Raw genomic sequence first — 16,378 nt, 5'->3', positions numbered from 1 at the left:
ATCACATAAATGCACATCACATACCGGCCTGTGTTCATATCTGATGTGAACTGACGTGATGGCGCTTTACCAGCAAATGACACAACGCAAATGACGTGAAACGATACAGCTCCAATCAAATGATTAGAAACTGTATGAGAGACACGACCCGACACACGCACCACATACACTAGTGATAGATAGGAAAGAAAGAAATGACTTATGAAAAATAAAGCAAAATGCGATTAAAAACTCTGACCAGAAAAAACAATAACTTTATTAAAGCAAAGAATAGAAGAGAAGATGAAAGGTCGGGGTAGAAACCGTGCATGTTCGATACTAATAGGTTATATTCAATAATGGATGATCTTTGCATCGTGAGCTTGTAGATCAGCTATTTGCTACTTTAGTGTGTGACACTGTAGCATGACCAAGTAAGGAAATTAATTTACAAAAGGTTGAACTATGGAGATACAAGGTTTCTGCCCGACATCAAAAGATAATAAACTACGCCCACTTACCTTCAATATCAGCACTAAACAAAACAAACTAACCAACGAAGAAAATCTGCCATAATTTTCTTCCTGTTAGTTTGGACAGATCTACAGCATAGAAGGCTGTAAACAGTGTTAAGCAGGCTACATGCTACCATAATGATACCGGAAATAAGTCGCATGACGCCAAATCACATTTTGTACACACAGTCCACTAGTGAAGAACTAGGGCAATGGGCAAGGAGAAATAAAAAAAATACTTTTTTTTATTAAAAGAGAAAGGAAATAGAAATTCTAATAACTCGACACAGAAAACAGCACAGAAAGACTACAACAGAACATACATAATGTGATGTGACGTGACGCGACAGCTTTACCCGTAAATTATGTTAAACAATACATAAATCACATTGCGGCATGTGATGTAGAGTGGCATTATACACAGATTACGTGAAACGATACACGGTGCGAATGACAACCTATGGTATGGTAGCATGTAGCATGTAGCCCACTTACACAAGCATCAGGAATCAAAAGGTTCATTACTAACCTTCACTGCCAACAGCACCCAGGAGTGGCAACAGCACTGTACCTTCAATACCGACGTCGCCTTGTCAGCTTCACGTTCTGAAATGACAAGAAAAAAATATATCTATTTAGTTGTCGGCCTACAGGATGACATTTTGTAAGTCATAACAGTCACTGAAAGCTGTGTCACCAATATCTTACTTTATTATTGTCACAAATTGTGATTAAAGCTCCTATAAGCAATAATGTCAATTTTAATGATTTTTATTTCATTCAGCAATGAGTAAAACACACATGATTTAGTCTCTGCGATACATCTAGGGGCCACAATCTGCAGTCAAAGATATTCCTAGAAGCTTTGTCATTGGTCAGAGAAAAAAAAAGAACCCGGTCAAAATGACTGACCAATCAGGAAGTAGACAGGCAAATCGACCAATGACAAAGCTAGGAACATCTTTGAATGCAGATTGTGGCCCCAAGATGTGTCAGAGACAATATTGTTTTACCCATTGCTGGCAGTCTGAATACCAAATTTTTTAAAAGTAATTACATTTGACATATTGCTTATAGCAGCTTTAATGATTCAACCCATTAAACGGCGACTTCACCCCTTTTGCAACCAGAGCTTATTTTAATGATGTTTGGGAGACAAGAAACACTTTCCTGGGTTTTTTATGTGGGTAATCGTCGTTTTTAGATATGTAGTATTTCAAAAGTGTCCATGGGCTCCATGATGTCATGGACAATGGGCTCACTTCCTCCCTAGACTACATGTTGTCTCAGTAAGACAGCCCTCCCCTATGCACAAGGAGCAGTGCACCAAAGCATTATGGGAATTGTAGTCTGGGTAGGAAGTGTCCATGAAATCATGGACACATTGAAATACTAACGCATAAAAACCTCAGTAAGGTTTTCACCCAAACATATGTAAAATCATATGTATGACAATGAATGGTCAACTTGACATGTAATGGTGACACTGCCCTTGTTTCTACTACAGCCACATGTAATCCAGGTACATACCATGGGGGGGCTTCCGTCGCTCAGTTGAAGATAGCCGGTATTAATAGAGCCGCGTAGGTTGTATGGCACAATACGTCCCGAGCACCGTACGCCTCGTAATCTCAGGGAGCGTTCGTTGACACCGTTATACGTTTCAGCTCAGCCGAGTAGACACTCTATTATCAATACCAGCCATCTCCTGATGACCCCATCCAAGGTCACACATGACACCAAGGTCACATGATTAACCTGCAAGACATAAATAAAAACAACATTACTCTTTATCCAGATTTCATACATTGTAAAATTCATATAATATTAAAAGGATATTTCACTTTATCGTCTACTCAGGCTTATGTGAACACTGCAGACAGCTTTTAAGTTGCTTGATTCAGTATTTAATATTCATTTTAGCTTTTTAACTTAAAAACTGTCTGTAGTGTTCACATAAACCCGAGTAGATAATACAATGACAAAAAGTTAGTTTTTTAAAGTGAATTGTCCCTTTAAGATATTGGTAAAAAAAAATCTAAACTTCAAAATCTACATTATATAACTTGAGTCAAAGTTAAAAGGTTTTGGCATCAAAATGTACTTAAACATTTCAAATGGGACAATCTGCATACTTGGTCATTTTGAACAGAAAAAAACCTTTTGAAAATAGCAGATCTAAAAGCTCACAATGTGTCACATCACATTCACAATGCATTGTGAGCTTGTAGATCAGCCATTTTCACAGACAAGACAATGCTTTTGTTGCGATCAAGGCCCAAGGCCTCAGTCACACATAAGCATATGTTCTGGGCTCTGCCTGTGTTTGATTGCCCCCCAAAATCAAACACAAATGTTTGGTCAAAGCATGTGCCTCCCATTGGAAATGCATTGGGGCGGCCATTAAACGGACAAGACAAATGGTTTTTTTGTGTGATCGAGGCCCAAGGCCAAAGAACGAGTCCTATAAAAAGGACAAACATTGCTGACATTGTTGTCCATTTAGTGTCACAATAAACAACAGTCTTATAAATACTCTGTTTAAACAATAAACAGTCCTATAAATCATCTTAATGTCTAAACAACAACAGTGCTCAAGGATAAAACCGTGTTTCTCAAACAAACGCTTCTTACCTTGGAACAGACAGCATGAAGTGGATCCCAAACCAAACAGCATGCTGGGAAAAAACATGGCCGCTCCTATTTAAATCCAAAGCCCCGCCCACTGGATCCGGTCACCTGTTCAACTAGTCCGTCCGTCATTGGTCCGTTAGTCAGAGTGATTTGTGTTTGGGATCATCCACTGTTGATGTAACTGCTGTGTGCACCACACACACACACACACGCACTCATGCACGCACGCACGTGCATTATTTCACCCTTTGGTTGGTTATAAAGGCTTATATTAATAAACACAAGGACGTGTGTGTCTGTGGCTGTCTGTATCAGCCTTTATAGGTTTGTTTATTCCGCCATCTTGTTTGATATTTGTTTGAGTGTCACCACCATCAGCCTTTAACAGGTGTTCAATCAGGCAAATGAGCACCAGCAGCCATCTAGCAGCTGTCTGCCTTCCTGCCTGTCCAATTGTCCGGGCTGCGTCCGAATTGCTAGGGTTGTTCCCTACTCCCTATCCCCCATACGGGGATCCAGACTCTAGTGGACTCTATAGTGATGATTTCGGACAATACTCCGGCCCAATCCCAAATGGCTCCCTTGCTGACTCAATGAGCCCTCACTGACTTAGCTGCGCGTTCACGTGAAGTCTGTGAGGGCTTGAGGGGTGTCCCATTTGAAATCGGTAAGTCAGTGAGGGCTCAGCCCTGCCCCTTTATGTGCCCTTTGCCAAAGTCAGCATCGATGCTGACTTTGGGCTGACTTTAGCAAAGAAATTACCCACAGTTCATAGCGTTACCAGGGGAATGAGGGGGATCCTCCAAACGTCAATCATTTAAATATGCAAATTAGTTATGTATCGCGATTAGAATGTCAACAAACACAATAGTGCTTTCTCACTGTTCTTAAAAGGAGACGGAATGGAAGGATATAGGCTATATATTTAATAACAATAATAATAATAAGGGAAACATGATGAGAAATGACTAATGAGCAAAGTAAAATAATATGGAAATGAAATGTATAATGAATATTATTATATATGAATATTACAACCCATATCACACAGGAAAGTGTATTTATGAAACTAATAATAATAAAACGATCAGCTTAAATACTAAAATAGACATGATAGACATGTATAAATAGGCCAAGCATGTAGGTAGGCACTGGCTGTGAATATGGAGATTTTTTATAAAGTGTCATGGACTCATGAATGGCGGACTCATCTTCAAAGTGCTGTCCCATTTCTTTCACAACAATGTGGAGCCCTTGCAGCCTCTCACCCTCAAGCCCTTACAGCTGACGTCACTAAAGTCAATGAGGGTCCAGGGCTCAGGGCTTGAGGGAGGCATTTGGGATTGGGCCTCCCTGTATGGGGAGCACCGACTCTGACGTCAATATCGATAGAGGGCGCTGTAGTTCCGCGGGTTCATGTACTTTTTATTTGCATGAAATCCCCATTAGGTTTTTTCAGATCGCCTCATAAAGAACTGTTTGAAAAATAAACAAATCATCCCGGCCGTTTCACTCATTTGGATATGAAGAATCAACTTACTACAAGAAACCAATCAAAACGCTGCTGCTGAATTTCCGCTAGGAACAGCTAGACTGTATCAAATAAGTGACTGCAGACTGTCACCTCCCTGCAAGGACAGTTTGTAAAGTTATTTTTAAATTCATGAATGAATAAAGAAAAAATAGGTTAATGAAAATATGTTTGCGGGCATTTAGGCCTATATATCTATGATAAAAAGGTTATTTTAAAATCATGGGCCCATAACAATGGGCCTATGATTATTATCAATAAATTAATATTAGGCTATATCCATTATCCAGCAATATGAAAACAGTGCACAACCTTGACAATATATGAAAATATCAGCAGCATGATTGAATCTTAACCACATGAACCCCCGCTAATCCTGGGGCGGGGGGGTTAACAGAAACAGCAGTCCAATAAATGACTGCCTACACAATGAAGTTTTAATGCATTTATCGCAATTCAATGAATTAATGTTAGATAGCATATTTTTTCATGGCAGGAATTAATGAATATTAATAAAACATATGTTCGGACACAATTAATATGTGTCTCACATGCATGTATTTAGCCTACGTTTGTGATAAAGAATCTCACAAATATATTCTACAGCAAGCAACTGATTCCTCTCCTAACGTCATGCGCTGGGCCTGGGTGATACAATGAATCAGATTAGTAATACTATTGCAAATGAGTAGATTTATTATAAATAAAATAAAACAATTTCAAATAAATGCACAGATCATTTGTCTCGAGATCTGTAGTTTCGAGATCCGCCAGGGAAGAAAAGAGGGGAAAACGGAAGTTTAAAAAGTACATTTGTGTTGATTTCTTTCGCTGGTTCAACTTCTGCCTCTTCTGAGTTGGAGCGCAATGAGCGCATGCATGCAGAAGCAGCGCACGTGCGCAAACGCATGCATGTGCGCTCAAGAGCGAGCTTGCGCAATGCATTATGGGGCAGATTTGCTTCGCTGTGTTTTTGTAGTGACCATCGGATGCTCCCTACAATTCCCGGTGCATTGTGGGATACTTTAGTCCACTACGTTAGGGTGCAAAAATGCTCACTACATATTCGGACACTATAACAAAATGGCGGAACCTCAAAGTAGTGCACTATATGGGGCATAGGGAATGATTTCGGACGCAGCCAGGGTAGCTGTCTGTCTGTCTATGAGTAGCTGTCTGCCTGCCTGCCCAATTGTCTATGAGTAGCTGTCTGTCTGTCTATGAGTAGCTGTCTGCCTGTGAAGGCTGTGTGCTTATCCGCAGGTCCACTGAGAAATGATCATTGTAAAAGACTAAAGGAAAATTGAAATAAAAAAAGAACATGTCCCTCCTTAAGTGGTCCTTGTTTCTGATTGGTGTTGGTAGAGGTGGTGGTGGGGTTGGGCGGGGGTTGTTAGTCTCTACCCCCTTGTGGTTGGTTGTAGAATCACACAGAGCTCTCCCGTGCCTTGCTGTCCATGAGGAAGGAGTTGAGTTTAGAAACATCGACCACTACGGCGTCCCTCTTGTTCAGGTGGAGGTCTTTCAGGTGGTCCTCATCACTTTGGTCCTTGGCGAAGTTAACGAACACCTGCGGGAAGACGGAACGACAGTTAGATGGACGTTACAGTAGGCCAAGACAACCATCATGCCAACAATACTGAGCGAACACTGAAATTAATAGAATTCAACACTATGGGCTGTTTTTTTTACAAGGGGGATGGTGGATTTTATCAGCACATTTGGTGTGTAACATACAGAATGAAAATATTCTTTACAAAACATAATGCAGAAAAAATATGCTTGTGGTAAAAATTGAATTAATGTTTCTTATACTAATATATTATATTATTAAATTCCTGTGAAGTTTACTGTTTAACTGCACTGATGTCTATGTTATTGCAATGATCCGTCATTGGATACCGGGCAATATAATGATATCGGACCCTTTTTAACTCGGCATCAGCCCCCAAACATCTAACAGGCTCATCACGTACACTTACAAACCATTACTAAACAACAACAACAAACAGCATGATGGGGGGGGGGGGGGGGGGGATCTTCTTACTTGGTCTAGAGTGGTAGCGGAAATTTATTTACAGTGATTTGCTGATTCAGGGTTAAAGGTCACATGATTAGTACAGTAGTGCTCGTGACATAATAATACTGCTGCTATTGTAAGACGATGTATTCATGATTTACCTGTCTGATTATTGTCGAAATTGAGATAAAAGTGCCGTTCGTGTTTGAATAGAGACACTGCGTTGTGCGTTTGTTTATATTCACACATTGCTCCTTTTACAGGGGCACTACACACGCACATTCCCACTCGAGGAACACTCCTCGGAACAATCCTATCCTCCTCGTGGAGACCTGTGCCCAGAAGGACACTTTTTCTAGTTTGTGAATGTTCCCCTCAGAATAGGCATGGCTGGGGTTCAAGTGAGCAGCCCAACTATTCGAGAGTACTCGTCTCTCGTGTACCCATTTCAAGGAGATATGAGACAGACCATGTGATGTGGGACAACACAGATTTAATGAAGATAGGGATGAAACATTGCGATATATTTTGCACACAATACAAAATGAGTAGCTTACTGTACGTATAACTTCCCCCATAGCATTGAAAATAGACATTCAGGAAAGGAAAACATATTGCTTTGACTACTGTGGACATCCATGGATTGTTAAGGAGTCCACCAGTTTGAGCAAACCCAAACAGACAGGATTGTGTTCATCACCCTGACATTCTATTGATGTGGGCCAATACTCTATCCATGTCCTCTCACCCAGCACATACTGGTACCTAAGGACAAAAGATAGGAAAATACATTATGTTAACTAATCTCTAAATTAGTACTGATAAACATAATTCTACAGTGAACATGCACATACAATTTATCTTTCAGTATTGTGAGGTGAAAGAAACAACAATAATTGGGGTACAGAACAAATGTGGGGAAATAGAAAGTCAAAAGTAAGATAAATCATACAGTATACACCATATGGGAGTATAAAAGCTAAAATGTATAATGAAATAATGTTGAACAGCTGCAACACACAGCAAACTCACCCTGGGTCATTTGGGTCATCATTGTTGTACATATCTTTTGATGTGCCCATGATCAGATAGGTCCTATCTTTTGTCAATCTCATAGACTCTCTGCAGTGTTGGAAACCTAGAAATGCACGGAGCTGCCCCTGTGCACCCATATCAGTTCCTGTAACATGAATATAACATAAAGAGTGAATGAAATGCAAATAATAATTCAATGGATGAGAGGCAATACAGTACAGTACAGTACAGTACAGACTACATAGTCTGACAGCCAATAGTCCGACAACCAATAGTCCGACAGCCAATAGTCCGACAACCAATAGTCTGACAGCCAATAGTCCGACAACCAACAGTCCAACTACTCCAATAGTCCGACAACCAAGTTCCGACCAGTCATTGGTCTGACAACGACAACCTACGGTACCTACCTCAAACCCTAACCTAGCCTCGGTCCCAGGCTTACTCATCTGCGAAGAGAAAAGCCTGGTCACAATATAAGGCATAGAGTGCATAGCCGGAAATGTGGGCCAGAACATCCGTCAGATTTATTTCCCACGGATACGATATTTTTCTTGTTTCATACACGGAGAATGTAAACAGATTTGTAAAGTGTCAACGTCATTTCCTTGAGCGGTACTTCCGCCAAAATCCTGTACTTCCACCCTAACCTAACCATAACCACAAGCACGGAGCAGCGCATGTTCGCCAACCTTAACGCATGTTCGCCAACCTTAACGCATGTTCGCCAACCTTAGCGCATGTTCGCCAACCTTAATCCGGTCGTTTTCTGCATGTCGGACCAATGACTGGTCGGAAAAGCGTAAGGACCCCCTCAGTTGTAGTTAAGTCCTCAAACTTAGGCAGCTGGTTGGTGGAGGGTGTGTAGAACCCAGGATCACGTTAGATAATTGACACAGGGGTGAAAAATGGGTTACAAAATCATGGGATAAAAATTATAATAAAAAAAAGAAGAAATTAGTTTTACTGTGTTGTCAATAACAGATGGATGCTAAAATGAGTTGTGTTAAGCCCAAACCACACCAAAGGGTCAAGACGGGACGTGACGGTATTAGCGTTCCTCCCAGCGGTGTGATATGTCCTGTTGCACGTCGACCCAAGGAAGCCCCCTCAGGGACCCCTGACCCTGAGGGTACCCAGACCCAGCTTAAAGAACCGCATGTTAAAAGCACCCTTCCTCTATTGCAGATCCGATGATTAAGCTTTAAAGGAATTCGAGGGGGAAATTGAAGGCAAACGTTAAAATAGATCAACCGATAAGAGAGAGGAATATCTACCTATCTTGATGACTTCTTCTATGCGCATATGGTAAATGTCTGTGGATTTAGCATCTTCAAATTGCTCCAGTCTTGCTTTGTACACTGTGGACAGACATGTTGCACACTGTTAACAGTAGTTTACTGTGCACGCACACGCACACGCACACGCACATGCACACACATACCATAATCTATTCTGCTGTCCACTGCAGTCTCACAGGCCTTAGCTGAACGCTCATCATTGTTAATATTGCCCTTCTTCTGCATACTGCAGGTCTCTGGAAATGTTCACAAATTAAATACAGTAATGAGCTTTTGTCTGAGATTGTATATCAATGAATGTAAAATGAATGATTAATTTCAATATCTAGTGTCAGTCAAAATATACAGAATTTATGTAATTGTATGTTTATTTAAGGGTACCATGTCTCAAAGGTACATATTCTATATCAGCTATGTGTGTATAATATTTGAGAATTTGAAAATTAGCAAATGTATACAGATACTTTGTATGTGCTGTATTTACAATAGCAGCAATCAATGATAATAGGAGAGACAAGTAAATGAAAGCTGTGACTTCAGGTTGACTCGCATAGTTAGTCCCTTCCTAGAGCTAAATGGTTGTTGCTGACCTTCAGCACATGTACATTCAGCAGCGTTCTTTTTACAGAGCTTTAATAGCTCTCCCTGGTGCCTCTCTGGATGGTAGAATTTCACACATTTCTTCTCTATAAGGAGAACAAAAACAGAGAGATCCCTGTGATTTTTGCAGACAAACAGATGAAAACTTGATGTCTCATATAGCATATTGCAAATGACACTGAGAACATTAAGCTATAGTACAGGTAGGGTTTCACAAGGGTTTTCATGTTTTCATTATTGTAGATAGATAGGCAGAACCTGAAACTAACTGAAATTGATAAAACACTTATTTATGTGTGCCTATCAGGGGGGCAGTCAGACGGATATTTTGTGAAGCCACTAAGGAAATGAAAGTTCATATAATGGCCTGTTGTGGCGCTCTCATTGGGCTCAAAAAAACCCATAGCCCCATAGAAGTCCATGTATTTGGGCCCAACTTCACCTAGACTGTATTACCTTAATAAACATGGTCATGAATACTTTTTGCTTCCAGTCACTAGTTTAAAGTCTCATTTCTAATGTCATAATATTCTTTTTGGAAAATTATGGTCCCATTTATTAGAAAAATGACCATAAAGTCGCGCATGTTCTGAGGGGCGTGGCTACCGTTACAGTCTATGAACGGGATCCCCCACCCACTCGAGTCAAAATAAAAACCAACGAAGAAGAAGGGGGAAGTCCCGCCTCGTTGTCTGGGCCAGCCAATGGGCCAGCTGGCCTGAACTGGGCCAAAACAGATCTAGAAAGATGGCGACTTCCATTGCAAGGACTGACAGGCTTCATTTTACGTTCACGTTAGACCCGCGGGACGCTTTGTCCATATCTTTTACAGTCTATGGTGCCTATCTATGTTTATGTATCATGTAATGTACCGTATGTACTGGTATGCATGTATACATACACTTGAATGTATGATTTACATATTTTGTATGATGTATTTATATGAAGCATATCTTTTTTGTGTATATGCTTGTGTTTTGTGTTTGTATGATTGTGTGCATGTGTGTATCCCCGGCGCCGCACTGCAAAGACAGAGCAAGTGCAAGGGAGTGTTCCTGTCAACTCACCATTGTAGTACTCATAGACAGACACTGCTGCGGGTTGCATGATGCCCACTTTCATTGTCTGGGTGACTCTAAAAGCAAACTCATCTGGCCGTTTGTGAGACACCTAGATACAGTCAAACACCAAGGTAAGCGACAGAGGGAGAGTGTGTGTGTGTGTGTGTGTGTGTGTGTGTGTGTGTGTGTGTGTGTGTGTGTGTGTGTGTGTGTGTGTGTGTGTGTGTGTGTGAGAGAGAGAGAGAGAGAGAGAGAGAGAGAGAGAGAGAGTGATATACACATTTTACAGTATAAAGAGAGCTGGACTTACCTTGTTCAGGTAGATTATAAGGGAACCTCTTTCTGACAGAACTGTGTTCATCTCATATTTTGAAATGACTTGGTCGACTCCTTCGATTAACTACACACACAAACATACAATATTAAATTAACATCCCATGCATGTTATATGTTTACTGGCGAGTGCATGTAAACCTTGTCCAAGTGACACTTTTGTATGATGAAAGTAGGGCATTAATTAAAAAAGAAACTTGAATTTGAAATATGGTTATACAAGGTTTCTGCCAGACAGAAACAATCTTTTTTTTTTCAAATGCACCTTTCTATTTGCGTGTGTGCGTGTTGTGGTTTAACCCTTACCAAGTCCAGATCCTTTGTGTTCACAGTAAATCCAGTGAGCAAGCCAATATCCAAAATTGACATGCCGGAATCTGCCTCCCTGTCCCTATACCTGTGAAGATAGACAATGGATGGATTAGTCAAAAGAAAAGATGAGCAAAGCATGAATATTCCCTCAGTCTGACACTCAACTTCGCAGTCTTTTTCAAAGCTAAATAAAGAATATAATGTGTAAAGTATGAGCCTGGAGACAGTAGCTAGCAAGCAAGCAGGGCAAAACAAAGAAAGATTATCAAATTGACTGATCACTGGAAAGTAAATTAAATGTATATGTTTCTAATGTGGCTCCAGAAAATGGTATTAGTAGTTTACCCCTCAAATAATCACGGAGAATCTTTTGTTTTTGGCGCATTCCTAAGACAATAATTTGACGACCGGCAGAGTCTCTGGCAGGAGACTAAATTGCATTTGAGTGTCCTGTCATCAAATTATTAAAATAATAATAAGGGTAATAATAATAATAGAGAAAACAAAGGCAAAGGAGAACAAGGAACAGGAAGGAAAGAAGGAGAAGAGGGAGCAAGGGATGTAGTAAAGATAATGTTGCTGGTCAGAAAATATCAATCTGCAATACAGGCACAGCCTTGTCTATCACTTTACTTACAACACCAATATTCTCAGCGTGTATGTCTTCAAGTCTCCTACTGTTTTCTCTGGTGGAGATGAACAAAAAATTATTTCAAAGACAAAGAAAAACAAACTCAAACAAGGTACACAGTCAAACATACAGCAAGCAAAGTGACACACAGCCAGAAACAAACAACATCTACACTAAACCAGTGGTTCTCAAACATTTTCATCTCGAGGACCCCCACATTGATGTGTCCACAGCTCACCATCTTATAGAACTTTATGACACAGGCACAAGATTTGTGTTAAGAAATGTAAAAAAATATATAAAGTATGAAATAGGGATGAAGTTGTTAAACTTATTCTGAACATGATGCTACTGTATACAAACAGGTTTTGCTTGCGACCCCCCTGGAACCCCCTCAAGGACCACTGCACTAAACTGACAGCTAAACGGATCAATACATGGCAGACAAACATGCAGACACATGCAGCCATGCAGCATCCAATTCACCTGGGATGAGTTCCACAGAGAGGTTAAACTTCTGACAGTCACTCTTCCGTTCTTTTGGTAAGGCATAATAGAGTGACACCACCTGTCAGCAGATGGATAGAGTTAATGTTAGAACGATCAACAAAATGTATTCGTGTAACATAGAATGCCTCTATTATCCGTCAGACAGAAACCTCTATATTTAGCCTTTTAATGTTTTTATTGGTGTGGCTGGAGACTAGTGATGCTCACTGTGAGAGTTGCTTCTCCTCTTCCTGTGGCTGTCACTTGCAGGTCATGGTTTACATCTTTGATCTGTCCAAAGTTCCACACACACAGTTAGATTTCTCGTATGTGTGTGTGTGTGTGTGTGTGTGTGTGTGTGTGTGTGTGTGTGTGTGTGTGTGTGTGTGTGTGTGTGTGTGTGTGTGTGTGTGCGTGCGTGCGTGCGTGCGTGCGTGCGTGCGTGCGTGCGTGCGTGCGTGCGTGCGTGCGTGCATGCGTGCGTGCATGCGTGCGTGCGTGCGTGCGTGTCTGACCTTAGATGTTCTACTTGTATAGAAGTTGTCATGGTTGATGTTGAAACTGTCAGGCTTTGCTCTTCCAGGAATCAAGATGTCCACATCCAGATCATATTCTATTTCATTTGCACTGACCCAGTACTCAGACACTGCCTGGTACACTATCATGGTCGCCTGGAAAGTGGTGGGAAGAGACTCAACTTTATTGTCACAACACAATTACAGGTTATAGAAAAGTGAAACTCTTGTTTATGCAGGCTTTCATGTTTGCAGCTCAGGGAGAAAAATAACTAGAATCATAGGTCTCCACCAGGTTAGGAATGTTTGTAATGTTTGGACAAAATGTGTAGGGGACGGAATAATAATAAACATGGTTTTGTTGTTTTGTTTTTGTCCCCTGGTGTCACTATAATAGGGCAATGTTTAAAGGGTGGCATTAATTGTTCCTCAATGTAGTGGAAATGTGCGTGCTAAGTATCACATCAATTGGACGCTGCATTCATGATTTGAGGTATTTTGTTATTAATACCTGCAAACTGAAACTTTAGATGTCAACCACGATAGAATATAAAAACATCACACAGATCCATCTTGATCACATGAATATAAAGATTGTGTACCAATTTGTGTGATATTTGGACTAATATAAAGAATGTGTTTCACATAAGTCGGCTCCTGGTGGCGCTATAAAAGTCGGATGTGAAAAATACAGGTAAAAGGTTTTTCCTTGGCCTTGAGTCTAGGGAGTGCATACAAAGTTTTACACAGATTGGTGCAGTTATAAGTAAAAATACAAATTGCCTTATAGCACCACCATGAGGCTGATTTAAAAATGTGACACGGAGGGACGGACAGGGTGCATAACATACTCTCTCTGCATGCCTTCGGCTTGGTGGAGACAATTAGCAGAATAAAGTCAAACAAATGAGAGACAGTGTAAAGGAGAGGAGAAAACAGTATTATTGCAAATTGAAAAACAGAGAGAAGGTTTGTAATGTGCGTGTACAGCTTATGCATATGTGTGTTACCTGAGTGGAGCCAAAACCTCCACCGTCCTTTCTCTGTTTGTTGAACCATTTGACAACATGGCGTGCGTCCTCAAAGGCCTTCGTTCATAAAAATGAATGAAAAGAAAGGAGCTAAGTGATGAATCGTTGAAATGGAAACTCATAATATTGTTCTGCTGGTGTCACATATCGATCTGCTTATTATTATTTATATTATTGATCCACAGTTTAATCTTGTCTTTGTAGATACAAGAAGCAAGATAAGACACAATACAATACTACTATAGTTTAATGTTTTGTTCGTTTTTGCGTATCTATTTGCCATCAATGTGTGCACAATGTACATTATGAACCCATCTAGGCACTAACTAAGGCGCCTAATTCAAATAATGTGATCCCTAAAAAACAAGGAATCACATGCGTCAGACCACACCTCATTTTAACTCATTCAGCACTCATTTTGACGCATGTTTTCCAAAGGCCCCGGGCACCGAGATCGCCTATTTTAATATAAATTTATTACGATGATCAACTGTGTCCTACTGTCCTGTATTGGAAAAAAAATGAAATGGAAAATCTGCTGGTCTTATGCTGTCTATGGGGATGCAGATCTTAGAACGCTAATATCTCGTATTCTTCTTTTTAGACCAGAAAACAGCTTGATTTGCAGCTCATTTCTCAAAACGAATGAGTTAAGACAGCCCCATGTGCAAAATCTGCACATAATGATTTTGTACATATCAAGACCTAGGGGTCCTTGAGGGAGTTCCAGGCGGTCCCCAGCTAAATGATAGTTTGGAACCAAATGGACCCTTATGGGTCTGTAACTCTGAGAGTGTACACATGGAAACCAAATGGACCCCATTTATACACTCTCAGAGTTAAATTAACATTGATTTTACAATATAAATTGGGGTCTCAGAGATAGAAATGCCATTAAATTGGGGTCTGTCCGTAGACTAAAGCATGTCAAAATGGGGGTCCTTGAAATGAAACGGGTTGAGAATCACTGCTAGACAGCTAGAGCCGTAAAAGTCTTCTCTTATGGAGGTCCACCGGCTAATTAGTGTCAATTTGGGGGTCCTTGACGCGAAAACGTTTGGAAACCACTGATCTAGACAACACGGGCAGAAGGCATGCATTTGACAACTGCGTCAGGGGCGATACCTAATGCGCCTGTAGCGCTTCCTGCCAAGCGTCAGGGGTGATCCCTAATGCGCCTGTAGCGCTTCCCGCCAAGCGTCAGGGGTGATCCCTAATGCGCCTGTAGCGCTTCCTGCCAAGCGTCAGGGGTGATACCTAATGCGCCTGTAGCGCTTCCTGCCAAGCGTCAGGGGTGATCCCTAATGCGCCTGTAGCACTTCCTGCCAAGCGTCAGGGGTGATACCTAATGCGCCTGTAGCGCTTCCTGCCAAGCTCCATTGGGCCGCATTGCGTCGGACGTAAGATAGGTACCAGGACTTTATTGATTACATATAAATTAAATGTCAATGTATTTGTTTTTTAAAATCTTGAACATTTTGTTTTCATTGTAATACGGATAAATAGGCACTTCGAATTCAATTTACAATTTACAATTTAGGCATTTAGCAGACGCTCTTAATCCAGAGCGACTTACATTAAGCAAGAACAAAAGCATGGGAATACATCACATAAAAACATTCATCATGAAACATGCGTAAGCTAAGAAAGTAACAGTGGAATATCTATATAATGAAATTTATACGTATAAACTTTACATATATACTACTATGCTATACATATGTACTATGGCGTGCTATGACTAATATTCCAAAAATAAACTGAAAATGAAAATCTATAAAGCATTTTCGGCGAATGCTTTCAAGATTTTCAAGTGGGCCCTGATCCAGAAAAGGTTGTGAACCATTGAGTTAGTGAGATACGCTCACCTGGACCTTGACGAGAGCTAGAAGAGCGTAGGCTGTGGCCTCCAGTGAGTAGATATGACCCCTGGGAACAGGCCAGTGATTGAGGTCTGAGGAGCACACACAGTCACACACACACACACACACACACACACACACACACAGACAGTAGTCATTGACCCTGAATGACTAGATAGTAATCTGTCCAGATGTGGACAAACACCAATTTAACGCGTGCGCACACACACACACACACACACACACACACACACACACACACACACACACACACACACACACACAGTATAGGCTATTAACATTTTATTCAAAATCACCTGATATAAATGTGTAGAGAAACTGTTTTCTTTCTATTGTGAACTTGTCTTCTTCGTTGGCTAGGGCGTACGATGTCATGGCAACAGCATATGGGTTAGTGAGGCTGGGCATTCTTTTCTCCAGGTACCCCACTGCTTTTTGTATGCTGCCTGCCATACTCTGGACACATAGAAAGAACAGACTATGAGCCGTGCATTTTGTAAGGTATGAG

At 40.8% G+C, this 16,378-nt stretch overlaps 1 protein-coding gene across 1 annotated transcript in view; it reads right to left on the bottom strand.

Annotated features, from left to right (window-relative positions):
* Positions 1 to 7,162: 7,162 nt before the first annotated feature.
* LOC308312375 (complement C3-like) overlaps positions 7,163 to 16,378 on the bottom strand; it is a 30,382-nt gene continuing 21,166 nt past the window's right edge. The window contains exons 29-43 of the mRNA XM_080758979.1: positions 16,167 to 16,326; positions 15,856 to 15,941; positions 13,967 to 14,044; positions 12,957 to 13,112; positions 12,670 to 12,732; positions 12,439 to 12,520; positions 11,959 to 12,007; positions 11,316 to 11,406; positions 10,987 to 11,076; positions 10,683 to 10,785; positions 9,606 to 9,701; positions 9,159 to 9,251; positions 8,992 to 9,075; positions 7,712 to 7,859; positions 7,163 to 7,444 (exon numbers count right to left, since the gene is read on the bottom strand). Of these exons, the coding sequence (XP_080615105.1) occupies positions 7,303 to 7,444; positions 7,712 to 7,859; positions 8,992 to 9,075; positions 9,159 to 9,251; positions 9,606 to 9,701; positions 10,683 to 10,785; positions 10,987 to 11,076; positions 11,316 to 11,406; positions 11,959 to 12,007; positions 12,439 to 12,520; positions 12,670 to 12,732; positions 12,957 to 13,112; positions 13,967 to 14,044; positions 15,856 to 15,941; positions 16,167 to 16,326 (1,521 nt within the window). The 3' untranslated portion in view covers positions 7,163 to 7,302. The remainder of the gene's footprint in view (positions 7,445 to 7,711; positions 7,860 to 8,991; positions 9,076 to 9,158; positions 9,252 to 9,605; positions 9,702 to 10,682; positions 10,786 to 10,986; positions 11,077 to 11,315; positions 11,407 to 11,958; positions 12,008 to 12,438; positions 12,521 to 12,669; positions 12,733 to 12,956; positions 13,113 to 13,966; positions 14,045 to 15,855; positions 15,942 to 16,166; positions 16,327 to 16,378) is intronic.

This window comes from Protomyctophum bolini (genome assembly GCF_963924005.1).
Source record: "Protomyctophum bolini genome assembly, chromosome: 3".
NCBI classification, from domain to species: domain Eukaryota; kingdom Metazoa; phylum Chordata; class Actinopteri; order Myctophiformes; family Myctophidae; genus Protomyctophum; species Protomyctophum bolini.
Note: the sequence above shows the minus strand (reverse complement) of the source record. Positions and strands in the feature narration are given on the sequence as shown.